The sequence below is a fragment of the Manacus candei genome, unplaced genomic scaffold (genome assembly GCF_025592945.1).
Source record: "Manacus candei isolate 608988 ecotype Guabito, Panama unplaced genomic scaffold, ASM2559294v1 h1tg000046l, whole genome shotgun sequence".
NCBI classification, from domain to species: Eukaryota; Metazoa; Chordata; class Aves; order Passeriformes; family Pipridae; genus Manacus; species Manacus candei.
Window position 1 is genome coordinate 13,772,943 of NW_026138094.1, and position 13,682 is coordinate 13,786,624.

The following is a 13,682-nucleotide window of genomic DNA, read 5'->3' on the forward strand; positions in this document are numbered from 1 at the left end:
CCTTGACACCCATAAAGCTGGGGGTCAAGTGCTCTCACCCTGGGAGCTGGAAGTGCTGCCTTGAGGAGCTCTGTTGATTTGCCAGGAGAAAACCATTGGGCCTGGACGAGTGTTGGTGGAGTCTGACTCTGTGATTGCACAGCAGGTTTCAGTCCCGTCCCTCCAAAGCAGATGGGAATGTGTAAGAGGCTGTCCTGTGGATCAACAGCCTTGATGGGGCCAGACTGTGCACCATGTAGTATCCTGGGCATGCAACTCAATGCCTTGTCCAAGCTCTTCTCTCCAAATTTCACAATTTGTCCCACAGGAACGACGAGGGATTTAAAACGAAGCGGATTCCCTTTTTCACCACAAAGAACAGGGTGCGTGGTGGCCCAGAGGCAGGTAAGGGGGACGTGGGGAGGCAAGTAATGAGAGTGCCAGGTGAGATGGGAAGCAGCAGGAATCTGTGGAGTTTGGTTGGAAGGAAATCAGTGTAAATTCATCTGGGATTTTAAGTGCGACAGCATTTAACTGAGACCAAATATGTTTAGATAAAATTTTTCTAAAGAAATAGTGTAGCTGGCTGGTACCTTCAATATAGAAAGATGAAAAATGAGTGAAACCTGTTTCTTTCACAGAGCTTTTGTTCTTTTCATGAAGGTTATGCTTTGTAGCCAGAGTTCTAACTGGTATGTTGAAGGGAAATTAACCCATAATTACCCCTGTTACTCTTAGAGTTGTTTCTGTTGCTGACTTTGTAAATGGCACGTTTTCCCCTGTCTCTGTGATTTGCACCCACAGTTTGGGGCAGAGCAGAAGAAATGCTGTGGATTAGTGCACGTGAAATCCCAGAGAGAACAAAGGAATATCTTCAGATATTGCACTGCTTCCTGATCTCTGTGGGATTTGTCTCCATTTCTTTTGTTTATTTGTTTTACTTTAAAGCACTTAGAGAGCTTTCTTGCTCTGGCTGCCTGCAGAATGCCTGGCTCTAAAGCATTGCTTGCCAACTGCAGAATGGGATAGAGCCAATGCCTCCCTGTACACATCCGAGCAGCCCTCGGCTGCTCATGGGAGGGAGACCCTCCTGCAGCAAATACTCTCCTCATTTCCCCTGAAAATTGTGTATGATCTCAATTAAAATTGGTAAATGCAGCACATACAGCCATAGCTGTAGGTTAGGGCTCGAGATGCTCACCTCCAGTCTCCTCATCTGGGAGGCAGAAGCTCTACTTGAACCTCCAGGGAAAGCTAATCCTACTCATTTTACTGTCCATGGAAGTAGAGGCTGCTGTGCAGAGAAGTGTTTGTGCACCCTAAGGAGGAGCAGAGGTTGGTCTGCTCTGTGTCACAAGTAGGAAATGTAAATAGAAATGCTGTGACATTGGTGAAGTCCTGAACATGGAACAACTAGAGAAGGAGTCTGAATCTTGTGAATCTGTGCAGTCTGACATATCCCCATAGCTTCTCTGTGAAGTGCTACAGCAGCATGTAAAAATGGGGAGAGGAAGGCAGGAGCAGCAGGCAAAGGCAACTAAAACCAGCTTTAAAAAGGGAATTGCTGTCCTAATGGAAACGTCTACATGCTGCAAACTCAGCATAACCCCCTGCATAAAGGAGGAGAGGATGGACTCTGCATGAGTAGCATTTGAAAGCCTTGGCACATCATACCCTGGTGCAACTTTGAGCTGCCTCAGGTGGCCTCAGGTTGCAGGAGGGCACAGAGTAGCCCACCTGGCTGGTGCCACAATTGAATAGCCACAGAGACAGAGCAAAGCCAGCTCATCCTCTTCTCTCTGTTCCTCTGCCAAGTATAGCTTGGTGAGACTAGAGGATGTGGCCAAGAATTTAAAGAACATCAAGAGAAAACAGAAGCTGGAGTACATCAGCTGCTCACAGAAGTCTCCTGGTGAGGAAGGGGGGGGCAGGTTTTCATCTGATTTACCAACAAAGCTGTTTACTTAAGTCTAGATTATTTTAAGAGAATAATTTATGGATGCTCACTATACTTGATTGATAAATCTCAGAATAACTTCTTGCACACGCATGTGGCGTTGGTGGTGTTTACTCATCCAAAAATATATTTTCAAGATGGGATTTGTTTTAATTTTTCTACAGTTCTTTAAAAGAAAATTTGAGCTCAAGCCAGAGAAATCTTAAATAACTCATGAATAAATAATTACAATTCATAAACACCTCGAGCTTGCTTCCAATATAGTACACCCCTTTCCACCTGGGACTCTTTGGTGAATTCAGACTCTTGCTGCTATTTTAGGTGGTTGCTCCTACGTGTCCAAGGGGGACTAAATCTGTCTGTGCCTAGGTGCATATTGAAGAGGAACAATGAAAAGTTTAAGTCCAGCGATGAGCCAGAAAGGAAGTGAATTGCATCCATGAATAAGCCTGCTGTTCTCCTAAAATAATCCCAAAGATGATTTTTTATTTGAAAACTCAAAGGCAGGCTGTGACACTCTGCCCACACCAGTCAGTCCTGTCATGTATATGAAACACCCCTGCAGACAGTGGGACTCTATCTTACTCCTTTTCTGATCACAGCTCAGGCTGAAAATGCTGTTAATATTAGAACTGGGGAGTTTTCTCCTGAGAAAACCTCTTCCATTTTATTTTCTTTTTCAGCTAAGTCTGGTTACAGTTCCTCAACTCTTTTCTGTAAGGGAAGGAGATCTTGGTGGAAGTGGAACTGTCCTGTCCTTGACGAAGGCAGGGTCTCACATCTCAGGGAGTTGCTTTGATTGACCATGGAGGCAGCAGGTGGTGCTGGTTGTACTTTCCTAATCAGACTCAAAGTCTACCTGGTTTCCCTTGACTTCAGGATGCTCCTTGGTAGATAAATGTGACACTTAATGCAGCAACACAATTCATGGCAGCTTTTCATGCCACTATCCCAGGAGCAATTTGTGGAGCACAGTGATGCTCTTTGGAACCAGCTGAACTTCCCTTTGAACCTCTCCAGCAGCAGCAACTCAGCCATGCAGTTGTTGCTGTTATTACTTGGGTTGCTCCCAAAATACGCAATCTGCTGCTCAGACATGGAGAGAGTCTGACGTGCCCTGAGTCCCTGCAAAGTAAAACAGAACAGAGGGGTAAACGCGAGTGTGTTTTAGAGGCAGCATATATCAGTCTGTCAGCTGCAGCTTGGGTTTTCTTCTCTGTTGTTGTTGACTTTGATCCACCATAAATTACTCCAGGATGCAACGTGGGGGCCTGACCATAAATTCTGACTGGCTTCTGGCTTTTCTCAGGCAATATGGAAAAAACATGTTGAGAACCAGTTGTGCCACTGGCGTGCCCTTTCAGTGCCATGTTGAGAACCAGTTGTGCCCTCCATATGCCCTTTCACTGCCAGCTGTTAGGCTGGAACAGGGGCAGTTCACAAGATACTACCATCTATTCCACAGTGCCACTTGTCCCCTGATGTATAGTCATTTTGGCAATCTTGGACTTCCTCTCTCACACCCCAGAAGTCCTGGACACTGTCACCTTCAAACACAGGCATCACCGTGATATTAAAACATTGAGATGTGAACGCTGATGTTTGATTGTCACTGAAGGCCATTTGCTTTTCTGCTCTTACTTCATGGTGGTCCCTGCCAATGAACGTGACCTCATGTCCTGCCTACAAAGTTCAGGTGAAGCTCTTGGTTCAGAGCCTTGATGCCTGTTTGTTGCTTTTTTGAAGGTGCAATTTGTTTCCTGTCTTGTTCCAGGTCCTTTTTTGGAGTTTCCAGCATTTCTGAGTGATTCTCTGGAGGTTCTTTATCTGAACGACAATCAGCTGGACTCTGTCCCGCAGTCCGTTTGCCTTCTGAAAGGTTTAACAGAACTTTATTTAGGAAAGTAAGTCTGTGTCCTGGAAAAGCTTTGCAGTGTTATTTCCATGTTGTTTTAGTGACCAGTCTTCTGTGGAGCCCCACCCCAGATGTCCAGTGCTTTTGAAATCAAAAAGCTGGAAATAGTCAGTCCCTTGTTAGAACTGGGCCCGTCGTTTGCTTTAGATAAGGAGGAGGCTGGTCTTTTGAATTGGGGAAGATGATCTAATGCTTTGAACACAGGCCTGGGAATCTAATGTGCCTCTAGTTCATTCTGGCTTTTTGCTGTCTGTTTCTGTAGTGTTAGATTCAATAACTCATCATTTTTGCCTTTATTTCCTCAACTATCCAGTAAAGATGATTACATCTGTCTGCCTCAGACGATAGATTGTGGTTATACATCACTTTTAGGATGGAAATTGCTATTAAAGTGCTGAGTAGTCTTATTAAAATGTTAATGGAAGATTTCTACAAGGAGAGAATAGTGTAATGTGAGAGTCCGTGAGAGCAGCTACTTACACACAAAGCCTGGTTGTTGGTAGATTTATTTGTTTTTGTACAGTAACCCTGGTATCCGAGAGCTTCCTCCAGAACTTGGACAGCTGGCTAATCTCTGGCAGCTGGATATCGAGGAACTAAATATCAGTAACGTTCCTGCAGAGATCAGAAAAGAGGGTAAGGCTGATCCTGTGTATTCTTTATTAAACTGACCGAACATATAATGAAAATCTCTTCCTTTTAATGGTCAAGAACAGGAACAGACAGTGTGTGCCCGAGCCCTTGTTGCAGGTAGCTGGAATTGCACAGGGAAACCTACTCACATTTGCAAGTTTGATAACCAGTGCTAAGCTCTGGCTGTAGGATCAGTTTAAGATAGATCACGTGTTAAAATGATGACTTATAAATGCAATATTTCATTTGCAATATGCATGCCAGATAAATTCCGTGGCTTGCTTCCTCAGTGTGTATATTTTAGGGTATTTAGATGGTCTTTCTAAAGACTGAAATGTTTAGCATCAGCAGTCACAGTCCCATTGAAGGGACTGTATTGTGAGCTAGCTGCTAGGTTTTTGGATCTATTACAATACTGTTTTCTTTTTTGTGCCTTTTAATCAGAAAGTCCTGTGGGAACAAAGTTATTAGGAATTATTCCTTCTCCAGCAGTATACTGTTGAAGCCTAAATCTAATTTTAACTGGAAACATAAAAGTAGAAGGAAAAACTGAGTATTTTCCAATACTAAATTAGTATTTTATGTTTCCTTTCAGCTTCTGGAGCATGTGAGCCCCAGCATTTGTTTCTCCTTACAGTGCTCCATTGTGGAGCCTCAGAGCAGTGACCTTTCTCTGGGGTCTCTGTCTCAGGTTTGTCCGCTGGAGGTTTCTTTGTTTATTCTCCGGGTTGTCTCAGCCCACAGCGAAACTGCAGGGAAAATATTAACTCAGCTGATGTGTCTGCAGCAGCAGGTTTTGTGCAGTGCTGTTTGTGACTGCAAACCCCAGATAAAGCCCATTCCCTTCCCCCCCACAGGCCCCAAAACGGTGCTGGCGTATTTGCGAGCGCAGCTGCGCAAGGCAGAGAAGTGCAAGCTCATGAAGATGATCGTCATCGGCCCTCCACGACAGGGAAAGTCCACGCTGGTGGAGATCCTGCAGACAGGGAAGGTCCCCCAGATGATGCACAGCGATGCCACCATACGTACGACAAAATGGGAGCTCCCCAAGCCAGCGGGACACAAGGCAAAGGTGAAAACCAATCAGAGATCTTTATCCTTCAGGGAGATGTTTGAGCCCTGCAGTGTCCAATTTTTGGGCTGAAATTGTGAGCCCTTTTACAAAAAACAATTTCCATTGTCTAGCAAGTGATGTGTTTTTAGACTCATTGCAACTCCTGTTTCATTTCCAGTTTTTTCTAGAGGACAGTTCTGTTTTCCTGAGCACCCAACTTTGTATTCTGAAGAGAGAGAGTGTGTGTAGACTCTTGTGCTGAAATTCTGGCTGTCCTAGCTCGGGTGGCCTTTGGACACAAATTCTGAGAGAGTGTTTTAAATCAGCTTCTCAATAGAAGATTGTCCTTTCACTTGAGGCCAGAAAATGGGACATCAGTACCTAAAGCTGGAGTCCCTTGATATCAGAACTGTCCTAGGTGGGGAAGGTGGGTGGAAGGTGGGATACCTGACCTCTGCTCTGATCCGGGGATGTCTAAGGCGTACCTTAAACACCCAGATCTCAGATGGCTCATTCAGGGAGTGTGTCAACCCATACTGAACTCATCTGGAGAGCACTGAATTCATCCAAGCATTTTAGGTGGCCCTGTCCACCACCTGCATGGTAGCCCAAGGATTAGAGCCTGCAGAATTGGTCCTGAGATCTTGTAGGAGCTGAGGGGGTGCAAATGCATGGCTCTCCATTCCCAGATGAGAGCCATGACCACCAGACTGTTTTGGAATGGGAGAAGGAGCCTGCTGAGTTCAGCTATTCTACAGCAAAGAATGCCAGGCCAGAGAGAGAAAGAAAGAGCAAGCACAGGCTGGCTCCTTAAAGGGAAGACTTTGGTGGGAGAAGGGATTTGTGTGTTTTGTGTTGAAGAGTTATTGAATAAAATAAAAACATAGACAGCATCAGAGACCTGGAGTGGGATCAAGATGCTGAACAGGCTTTTGTCCCTACCTCTGAGTCTCTGTCTCTCCACACACGCACTCACAGCTGAAGGTCTTTTGGATGAACAAAGCAGCCCTTGTGCTAGTTAGGGCTTGGTTTAAACAATATGGAAGTTCTTCCAGCTGTTTTTGGGAGACTTCACACTGGGACTCTGGTGGGAGATCAGAGCCCTGCTGAGACACTTGCTGAAACCTCATAGGGTAACTTGTTGTGTGGGATCAGACAGTGCTTGGACCCAGAGCCCTAAACAGCTCACTCAGTGTTACGTGATGCTCTGAGGATGGTGGCTGAGTTTTCTGCTCAATCACAGGCTTCTTGCCTCCCCAGAGCCAAGTGATTTAGGGACAGAGCTTCCAAGGCATATAGGTGCTTCCTACTGCAGCTGGGAGCCTGAATGCCATTTAAGCAGAGAGCCATGCTCCCTCTTATTGCCATTGTGAGGCTGCACGGAGGAATGGATGCAGAGATACTTGGAAGAGAGCCAGAGCTGGGGAGGCCTTCATTTACATATTCCCCCAGAAATCAGTGAGTCTGGTTTACAGTGACTGTAATTCTGGCCCATCTCTGGCGTGGCACACACGTCAGAAACCTCAAAGCAGCATGTAGGAGGTGTTTATGAAAGGCCTGAGAAGTTTCCCATCTCCTAAGCATCCCTATTCTGCTTGGCTGGGTTCAGTCTGAGCTCAGTGGAAGTGATTTCAGCAGGGGTTTCCTGTTCCCCATGGCAGTGGCTGATAAGTAGCTTCACCAGTCCTGTCAAGTGTGGCACAGACAAGGATGAAACAGTTTCTATTCCAGATGCAGTGAAATACAGTGCTCAGAATGAGATCCTTGTTTGTACTGGAGAATCCCCAGCATTAACTGGAGATTTACCAGCATCAAGGGCACCTCTATGGTTTTAGTAGCGAGTAATTAGTCTTGATTTCCTGTGGGGAAGTGGTAGCCATGCTTAACAATTGCTTGTTGATTTATCTTTCCTGGAGGCACAATTAGGACATTGAACCCCTTCTTGTGTCATACATTATGCAGGCATAGGTTTATACTTCAGCTATTATCTCCCAGTGATTTACTGCCACCGTTGGATTTGAACACTTCTCTTTGTCTAAGTAGGTTGATTCAGTGGAGTTCAATGTCTGGGATATCGGAGGCCCAGCAAGCATGTCTACAGTCAATCAGTGTTTCTTCACAGACAAAGCATTGTACATAGTGGTCTGGAACTTGGCACTGGGGGAAGAAGCTGTGGCAAACTTACAGTTCTGGTTGCTGAACATTGAGGTAAGAAGTCACTGGTGGGCTCTGGCGGTATCTATTTATCAAGTAGTAGGAGCTCAGCATGCAGATATGTGATATTACGGATTCTTTTTTGGTCTGCTTTTAAAAAGTCCCCAGGCTATGAATTTTGCACAGCTTTTGGAATTCATTTGCCTTTATGCTGTAGGCGTATCGCTATATTCAGTGGTTTAAATTTATCATTTGCTTTGTTCTCCCTCACACACAGCAGAGAACGAAACAAAAGCTGATTTATAAACCCTCGCTAAGTAAGGCTGAACATACTTATTTTGGAATTAGTGTTTGACCACACTGTGCTCTGAGGGGGGTTTGAAGCATTTTCTTTCTTGTGCGGGTTAGACACACATTAGTCTTGAGGTTATATTTTTAACACTTTAGATTCAGGTAAGCCAGAGAGTATTTCCCAGACAGGTCTCAGCTGAGACTCAGAGCTGCAGTGAATTCATTGACGTTGATGATTTTTATAATAACATGTACATAATTTTTTGTAAATGTTTATTATTTGGTAATTGTCTTAACATTGCATACATAAAAATGGGCTCTAAGCTGACGCCTCTCAGAAAAGAAACATCTTGTCATTACAAAAATATTGTCTTAATGGTCGGCAGCTATCGATAACCCAAACTATGTAACAAATCTGAAAGTAAAATTATGATATTTCAAAAATATGTGATGTGCCTGTGTCCTTAATACATCCCAGCAAGCACATAGTAGCATCAGAAAAAAATACAGAGAAAAATGAACATGGTAGGTAAAAGTATGGAAAAATGAGGAGGGCTATGTGTAGACTTAGTGGCGTAAGGAGAAAACCACAAGGGAGCCTTTGTTCATGGTCTTTTACAATAGAATTGGGAGAGATTAAGTGAAATAATGAGATGGTAACTGAAACAAACAATGGGAAGTATCCTAAACACAACAGAACCTGTGGAATTTACTGGAACTACAATGTGCTGTGGGTGTCAGAAGTTGGAAAAACAGACTGGTGGAAGAAAAATCCATCAAGTGCTATTAATTCAGAGATACTGTCGCATGCTGAGGAAGTCGGTGAGCTGTGGGCTGCTGGATAGTGGGAGAGCACAGCAGGGCAAACCTCTGCATGTGACCCTGTGCCTGTACTCCTCATTAACCTCCAGACAGCATATTGAGCCAAGTGGGCCCTTTGGTCTGGCTTGGTGCAGGCACCACTCCTATTGACTTTGGTGTCATTTTGGTTGGGAGATTTCAGCAAGAATTGTAAGAGAGAAATGGACTGACTGCAAATAAACATATATTGCTGCATCTGAATATTTGTCTGTGGTCAAAGTCATTTGGATGGGGAGTCTGATCCCTGCTTGAGCCTGTGCAATGCCGTTGTATTTGGCAGCGCGTTCCCTGAGATCTGGATACATTCCATTGTTGTAATACAGTCATGGAAGGGTTGGAAGAAACCACGAGATCATCTCATCCATTCCTTTGCTCTGATTCAGTATTAAGTAGATTTAGACTTTTCTAGCAGTTTATCTCACCTTTCCATATGCCTCCAGTGAAAAAGTTTGTGTAACTTCCCCAGGTCTCCATTCCAGAGCAGAAGGAGCCTTTTACAGGAAGTCACAGTTAGATCTTCTGGCTACAGAGTGGGTTAACTTTGTCTGGGCAAACATGATTCCCATCACTGAGCTGACTTGCAGCAACTTAATACCACAGGGCAACTCCCTTTATGTTAAACCCTGATGTAATAAACCCAAGCTGACAGTTTCCTGCTCTGCAGTAGCAGCAGATGATTGTGTTCTGCAGAACTTCTGTAATACCCAGATCGCTTGTTGCTGTTGTCAGGCTGCCATGACAGGTTGCCTCTATTTTATATATATATATATATGTATATATAAACTTTATTAATGCGTGTGACTCCCTCCTCTTAAATATTATACTTTTCACATGTCCTCACTGCATTTACCACGATGTAATCTGGATGAGATCACTGACAATGTTTTCTCTTACAGGCCAAAGCTCCAAATTCAGTGGTGCTCGTAGTAGGAACACACCTTGATTTAATTGAAACAAAATTCCGTGTTGAGAGGATAGCAACTCTGAGGGCATATGTCTTGGCTCTGTGTCGGTCTCCCTCTGGATCCAGAGCAACTGGCTTCCCAGATATCACCTTCAAGCACCTGCAGTGAGTACTTGTGCCTTTATGAAGATCAGTCACTATTATGTCACTTTAAACAATTTTGAAATACTCGATCTCCTTGGCAACGGGACCGATTTAAGGACTCGTCAGCATTGCATTTCATCTATTTTTGACTGAGATAATGTAGCATAATGAGAGAGAAGGTCAGTGTTGCTCAAGGGTCGGATAAGGCGATCTGAGAGCTGCAAGCTCCAAAGTCATGACCTTGACCAGCCTGTTTACTGCTCCTGCTTCACTCAGGTTTGTCACCATTAAATGGTGATACAGTTTATTAGTCACAAGGAGAGAAGGTGCAGATTGACTAATTAATGCTGCAAAGAGTGAGAGCGTGACTGTTACAGGATGGGAGCCGCAGGGTTTGCTAAGGGGAGGCTGTGTGGGTGTTACCTGATGTGAGAACACGGCTCACGTGGCAGCGTTGGCTGGACCAGGAGTGGGTCAGCCCCCTGAGCTCAGCCCAAACCTGTGCCAGCCGAGTTCTCCAGTGTGATAATGGAGGGCTGGTGCTGCCTGGAAGGTGGGTGTCAGTCAGGCCATGCAGTCTGACTCCTCTCCCTCCCTTTGGCTGACAGAGAATGCCCTTGGGGAGAGGAGCAGGTCTGTCAGCCAAGGGGTGAATGTAGATGCAGCGGGCTGGCACCACACAGGGTAAAATCACCACTGCCTGGGGCAGGAGCAGGTGGCAGCTGGCAAGTGAGGAAGGGCACTGCAATGTCCCCAGCACTTCCCATCTGCTGCCTGGCAAAGTCATCAGCCACCTCCCACACACTGCTCTGCAGATCCAAGCGCTGTGTCAGGCACCCCAGCTGGCTCTTCCCTTAGGATGAGTACCAGGGACCCCAGATGAGGATCAAAGACTCACAGTGAGAAGGAGGAAGCTTTGTGTTTGGGTTACCTCAAGCCTCTTTTCCCATCACCACAGAGCATTCTAACATGATCTCAGTCATTCTGCCTCAAGGGGACTTTCTTACACCCTTGCCACTCATCCTGCACATTCCTCTTCACCTTCCTTTCCCCTTGCATTTTTCCTAGTTGGAGTTTTGCCTGATTTCATCCCTTCTCCCTCCCATGCCCCATCTGGGTGGACCCCATTGTCCACCTTCAGGGGCTCCTCTGAGCAGCTCTATGTGGCCAGAGGAGTGTGAGGAGTGTGGGTGACCCAGAGTGCTTTTTATCAGTGGTCAAGATCCTCCAGCATCCCAGTGAGAACACTCTTACCAGTGCCACTGAGGGCTGAGGTTTGAGATAGAACATCCTGCTTTAGAAAAGGATTTTCTGTCTGCCATGGGAACACATGTAGGATCAGTTAGAAAGACTCTTTGTTGGGAAAAGTGAAAAAGAACTGTTCTTATCCAGTCCATAAAAAGACCAAAACTAGTAGGAGCTGGAGAGAGCATGTTTTTAGCTGTTAAAGAGATAATGAAGGCCAGCTTTTAGGATCTAAGCATCAATTCCCAGATTACAGGATCCAGCTGAGCGAGGGCCGGAATGAGGGTGGGGAAAGGTGTCTGGTAGTCATCACTGTGCCTCTTTGATCTGAGGCAGGGAGAACTGGACTTGTCTCCAGAGATTGCTGGGGCACAGCGTTCTCCTCCTCCCTGCAATCCCTTCCAGGATGTGTGTGGCACTGAAGAGACAGAGGGGGATGACTTTGGTCAGGCTGCCAGGGACGTCCCCAGAGATCCTTGAGCACAGGGAACAGAACAGCAGTGCACAGTGAATGCAGCACACAGAGCAGAGGTTGTCCTAATACAGATGTGGCCTAATATATCTTTTCCAGGCCACTTGAGCTAAAAATGCTCACTGACAGCCTTCCTCCCATTCAGCTGACACAGGAAATTTAAAGCCACTGATAAGAGAAAGTGAGCCTGGAAAGGAAGCCCGTGTGCTGATAAGGTTTGATAATCTTCGCCCTTGCATGACTTTTGCAGTGAGCTCTCGTGTAAGACTCTGGAAGGCCTCGAGGGACTCCGGCAGCTGATTTTTCATGTCACTTGCAACATGAAGGACGTTGGCAGCTCAATTTGCTCACAGAAACTTGCAGGGAGATTGGTGAGAACTGGGATTTCTTTTTGATACTTACCAAAGTGGGCCTTTTGGGAGGCTTAGTGTTGGGCTGGGAGGTGAACTTTAGGAGTTAGTTATTGCTGATGCAGGAGGCATGTGAAGTATAAAGATGGCAATCTGGCTTTGGGAAAAGACAGCCCTGTGAGATCCCTGTGAAGGGGAGATGGCAGCCAGTTCATCCCCAGCAGAGTGATGGCTGTCTGATACTGATCCTGCTGTTTTTCTTGTGTGGCTTGCAGATACCAAGAAGTTACCTTAGTCTTCAAGAAGCTGTCCTTGCAGAACAGCACAGGAGGAGTCAGAATGATGATGTACAGTATCTAACAGATAGGCAAATAGAACTGATGATTGAGCAAACACCTGGAAATGACATAAAAGACTACGAAGACTTGCAGACTGGTAGGTCAGATCAGACCAATAATTTCTTCTAAATTAATATGTGTGTCCAACTGAAATATTCCCCAAGTAGTAAATATGAAGTGCTCTACACCAGTGTAGAGGTCACTTTAGAAATTGGCAAGACAGCAAATTAGTAATGGGACTTTGGGGAGGGGACTGGGAAGTTTCTAGGATGGTCTGAGTCTGCTGATTTTATTATTTATTTTTTTAAAACAAGCTTTGTCTCGTTTCTGCTCTGTGAAGAATGAGGGTTGCCATAGTTTCAAGGCTGACTTCTCTGTAGGGCCCCAGTCTTGTGATCTTTACGGAGGCCTTGCTCCACAGGAGGCAGGGAGAGCCCTTCCCTGTGAGGATGGCAGGAGGAGGGTAAAGGGGAGGTATCGTGGGGACAGAAATACTGCCTGTGAAGCAGTGAGATGAGGGGTTTACAAGTGGAGTGTCAGATAGCAGCACTCCTCAGATAAATGTTACTCTCTTGACTTGGCTACGTGCTGGATATATCTGGAATGCATAAAACTGCACAAACTGCCTCATAATCTCATTCTTCTGCACTGTGGTTTCCTCATGCTGGTCTATTGCTAATCTCCAACTCTTTATTTTTTGCAGCAATTAATTTTCTCATAGAAACAGGTACACTACTGCACTTCCCAGACACGAGCCACGGCCTGAGGAACCTCTACTTCCTTGACCCAGTCTGGCTCTCGGAGTGCCTACAGAGGATTTTCAACATTAAGAGCTCCAAGTCTGTAGCTAAGAATGGAGTCATCAGAGCAGAGGATCTCAGGATGCTGCTGGTTGGGACGGGCTTCACTGAGCAGACCGAAGAGCAGTACTTCCAGTTCTTGGCCAAGTTTGAAATTGCACTGCCTGTGGCCAATAACAGGTAAGTTGATAATTAGAGAGACTTAGTCAGACTGGAGAAAAATGTCCATTTAATCAATGGATATTAACAGGCTTTGCCACTCTAAGTGGTTGTCTGGACAAGGATCTTGTGATGAGAAAGTATTTGAGAGGGTAATGGAAGGCGCCCATCCATTCGGGCTGTATTTCCTGGCTTGAGCATCCTTTGGTCCAAACCAGCTACTGTGAAAGCTTTACAGAGCAGGTCTTTGTCCCGTGGGTGCATTGAGGCTGGTGACAGGCTCAGCCACCAGCCCGGAGGGGCAGTGACACCGCCGGGGATGTGGCGATGAGCAGGTGGAAGCTGTGAGCGCTCAGCTGACACAGCTGCAGCCGAGGGAGGATGTGAGCCTGTGGCTGCCAGGCCTGAAATATAGATGGGCTGGAG

General features: G+C 45.7%; 1 protein-coding gene across 4 annotated transcripts in view; it reads left to right on the plus strand.

Moving 5' to 3' along the window:
* LRRK1 (leucine rich repeat kinase 1) overlaps positions 1 to 13,682 on the plus strand; it is an 80,154-nt gene that overhangs the window by 37,640 nt on the left and 28,832 nt on the right. For all 4 annotated transcript variants that reach the window (XM_051797116.1, XM_051797115.1, XM_051797113.1 and 1 more), the window contains 9 exons: positions 308 to 384; positions 3,711 to 3,840; positions 4,375 to 4,487; positions 5,342 to 5,556; positions 7,582 to 7,746; positions 9,741 to 9,913; positions 11,860 to 11,980; positions 12,235 to 12,394; positions 13,001 to 13,277. In XM_051797116.1, coding sequence (XP_051653076.1) covers positions 308 to 384; positions 3,711 to 3,840; positions 4,375 to 4,487; positions 5,342 to 5,556; positions 7,582 to 7,746; positions 9,741 to 9,913; positions 11,860 to 11,980; positions 12,235 to 12,394; positions 13,001 to 13,277 — 1,431 coding nt within the window. The remainder of the gene's footprint in view (positions 1 to 307; positions 385 to 3,710; positions 3,841 to 4,374; positions 4,488 to 5,341; positions 5,557 to 7,581; positions 7,747 to 9,740; positions 9,914 to 11,859; positions 11,981 to 12,234; positions 12,395 to 13,000; positions 13,278 to 13,682) is intronic.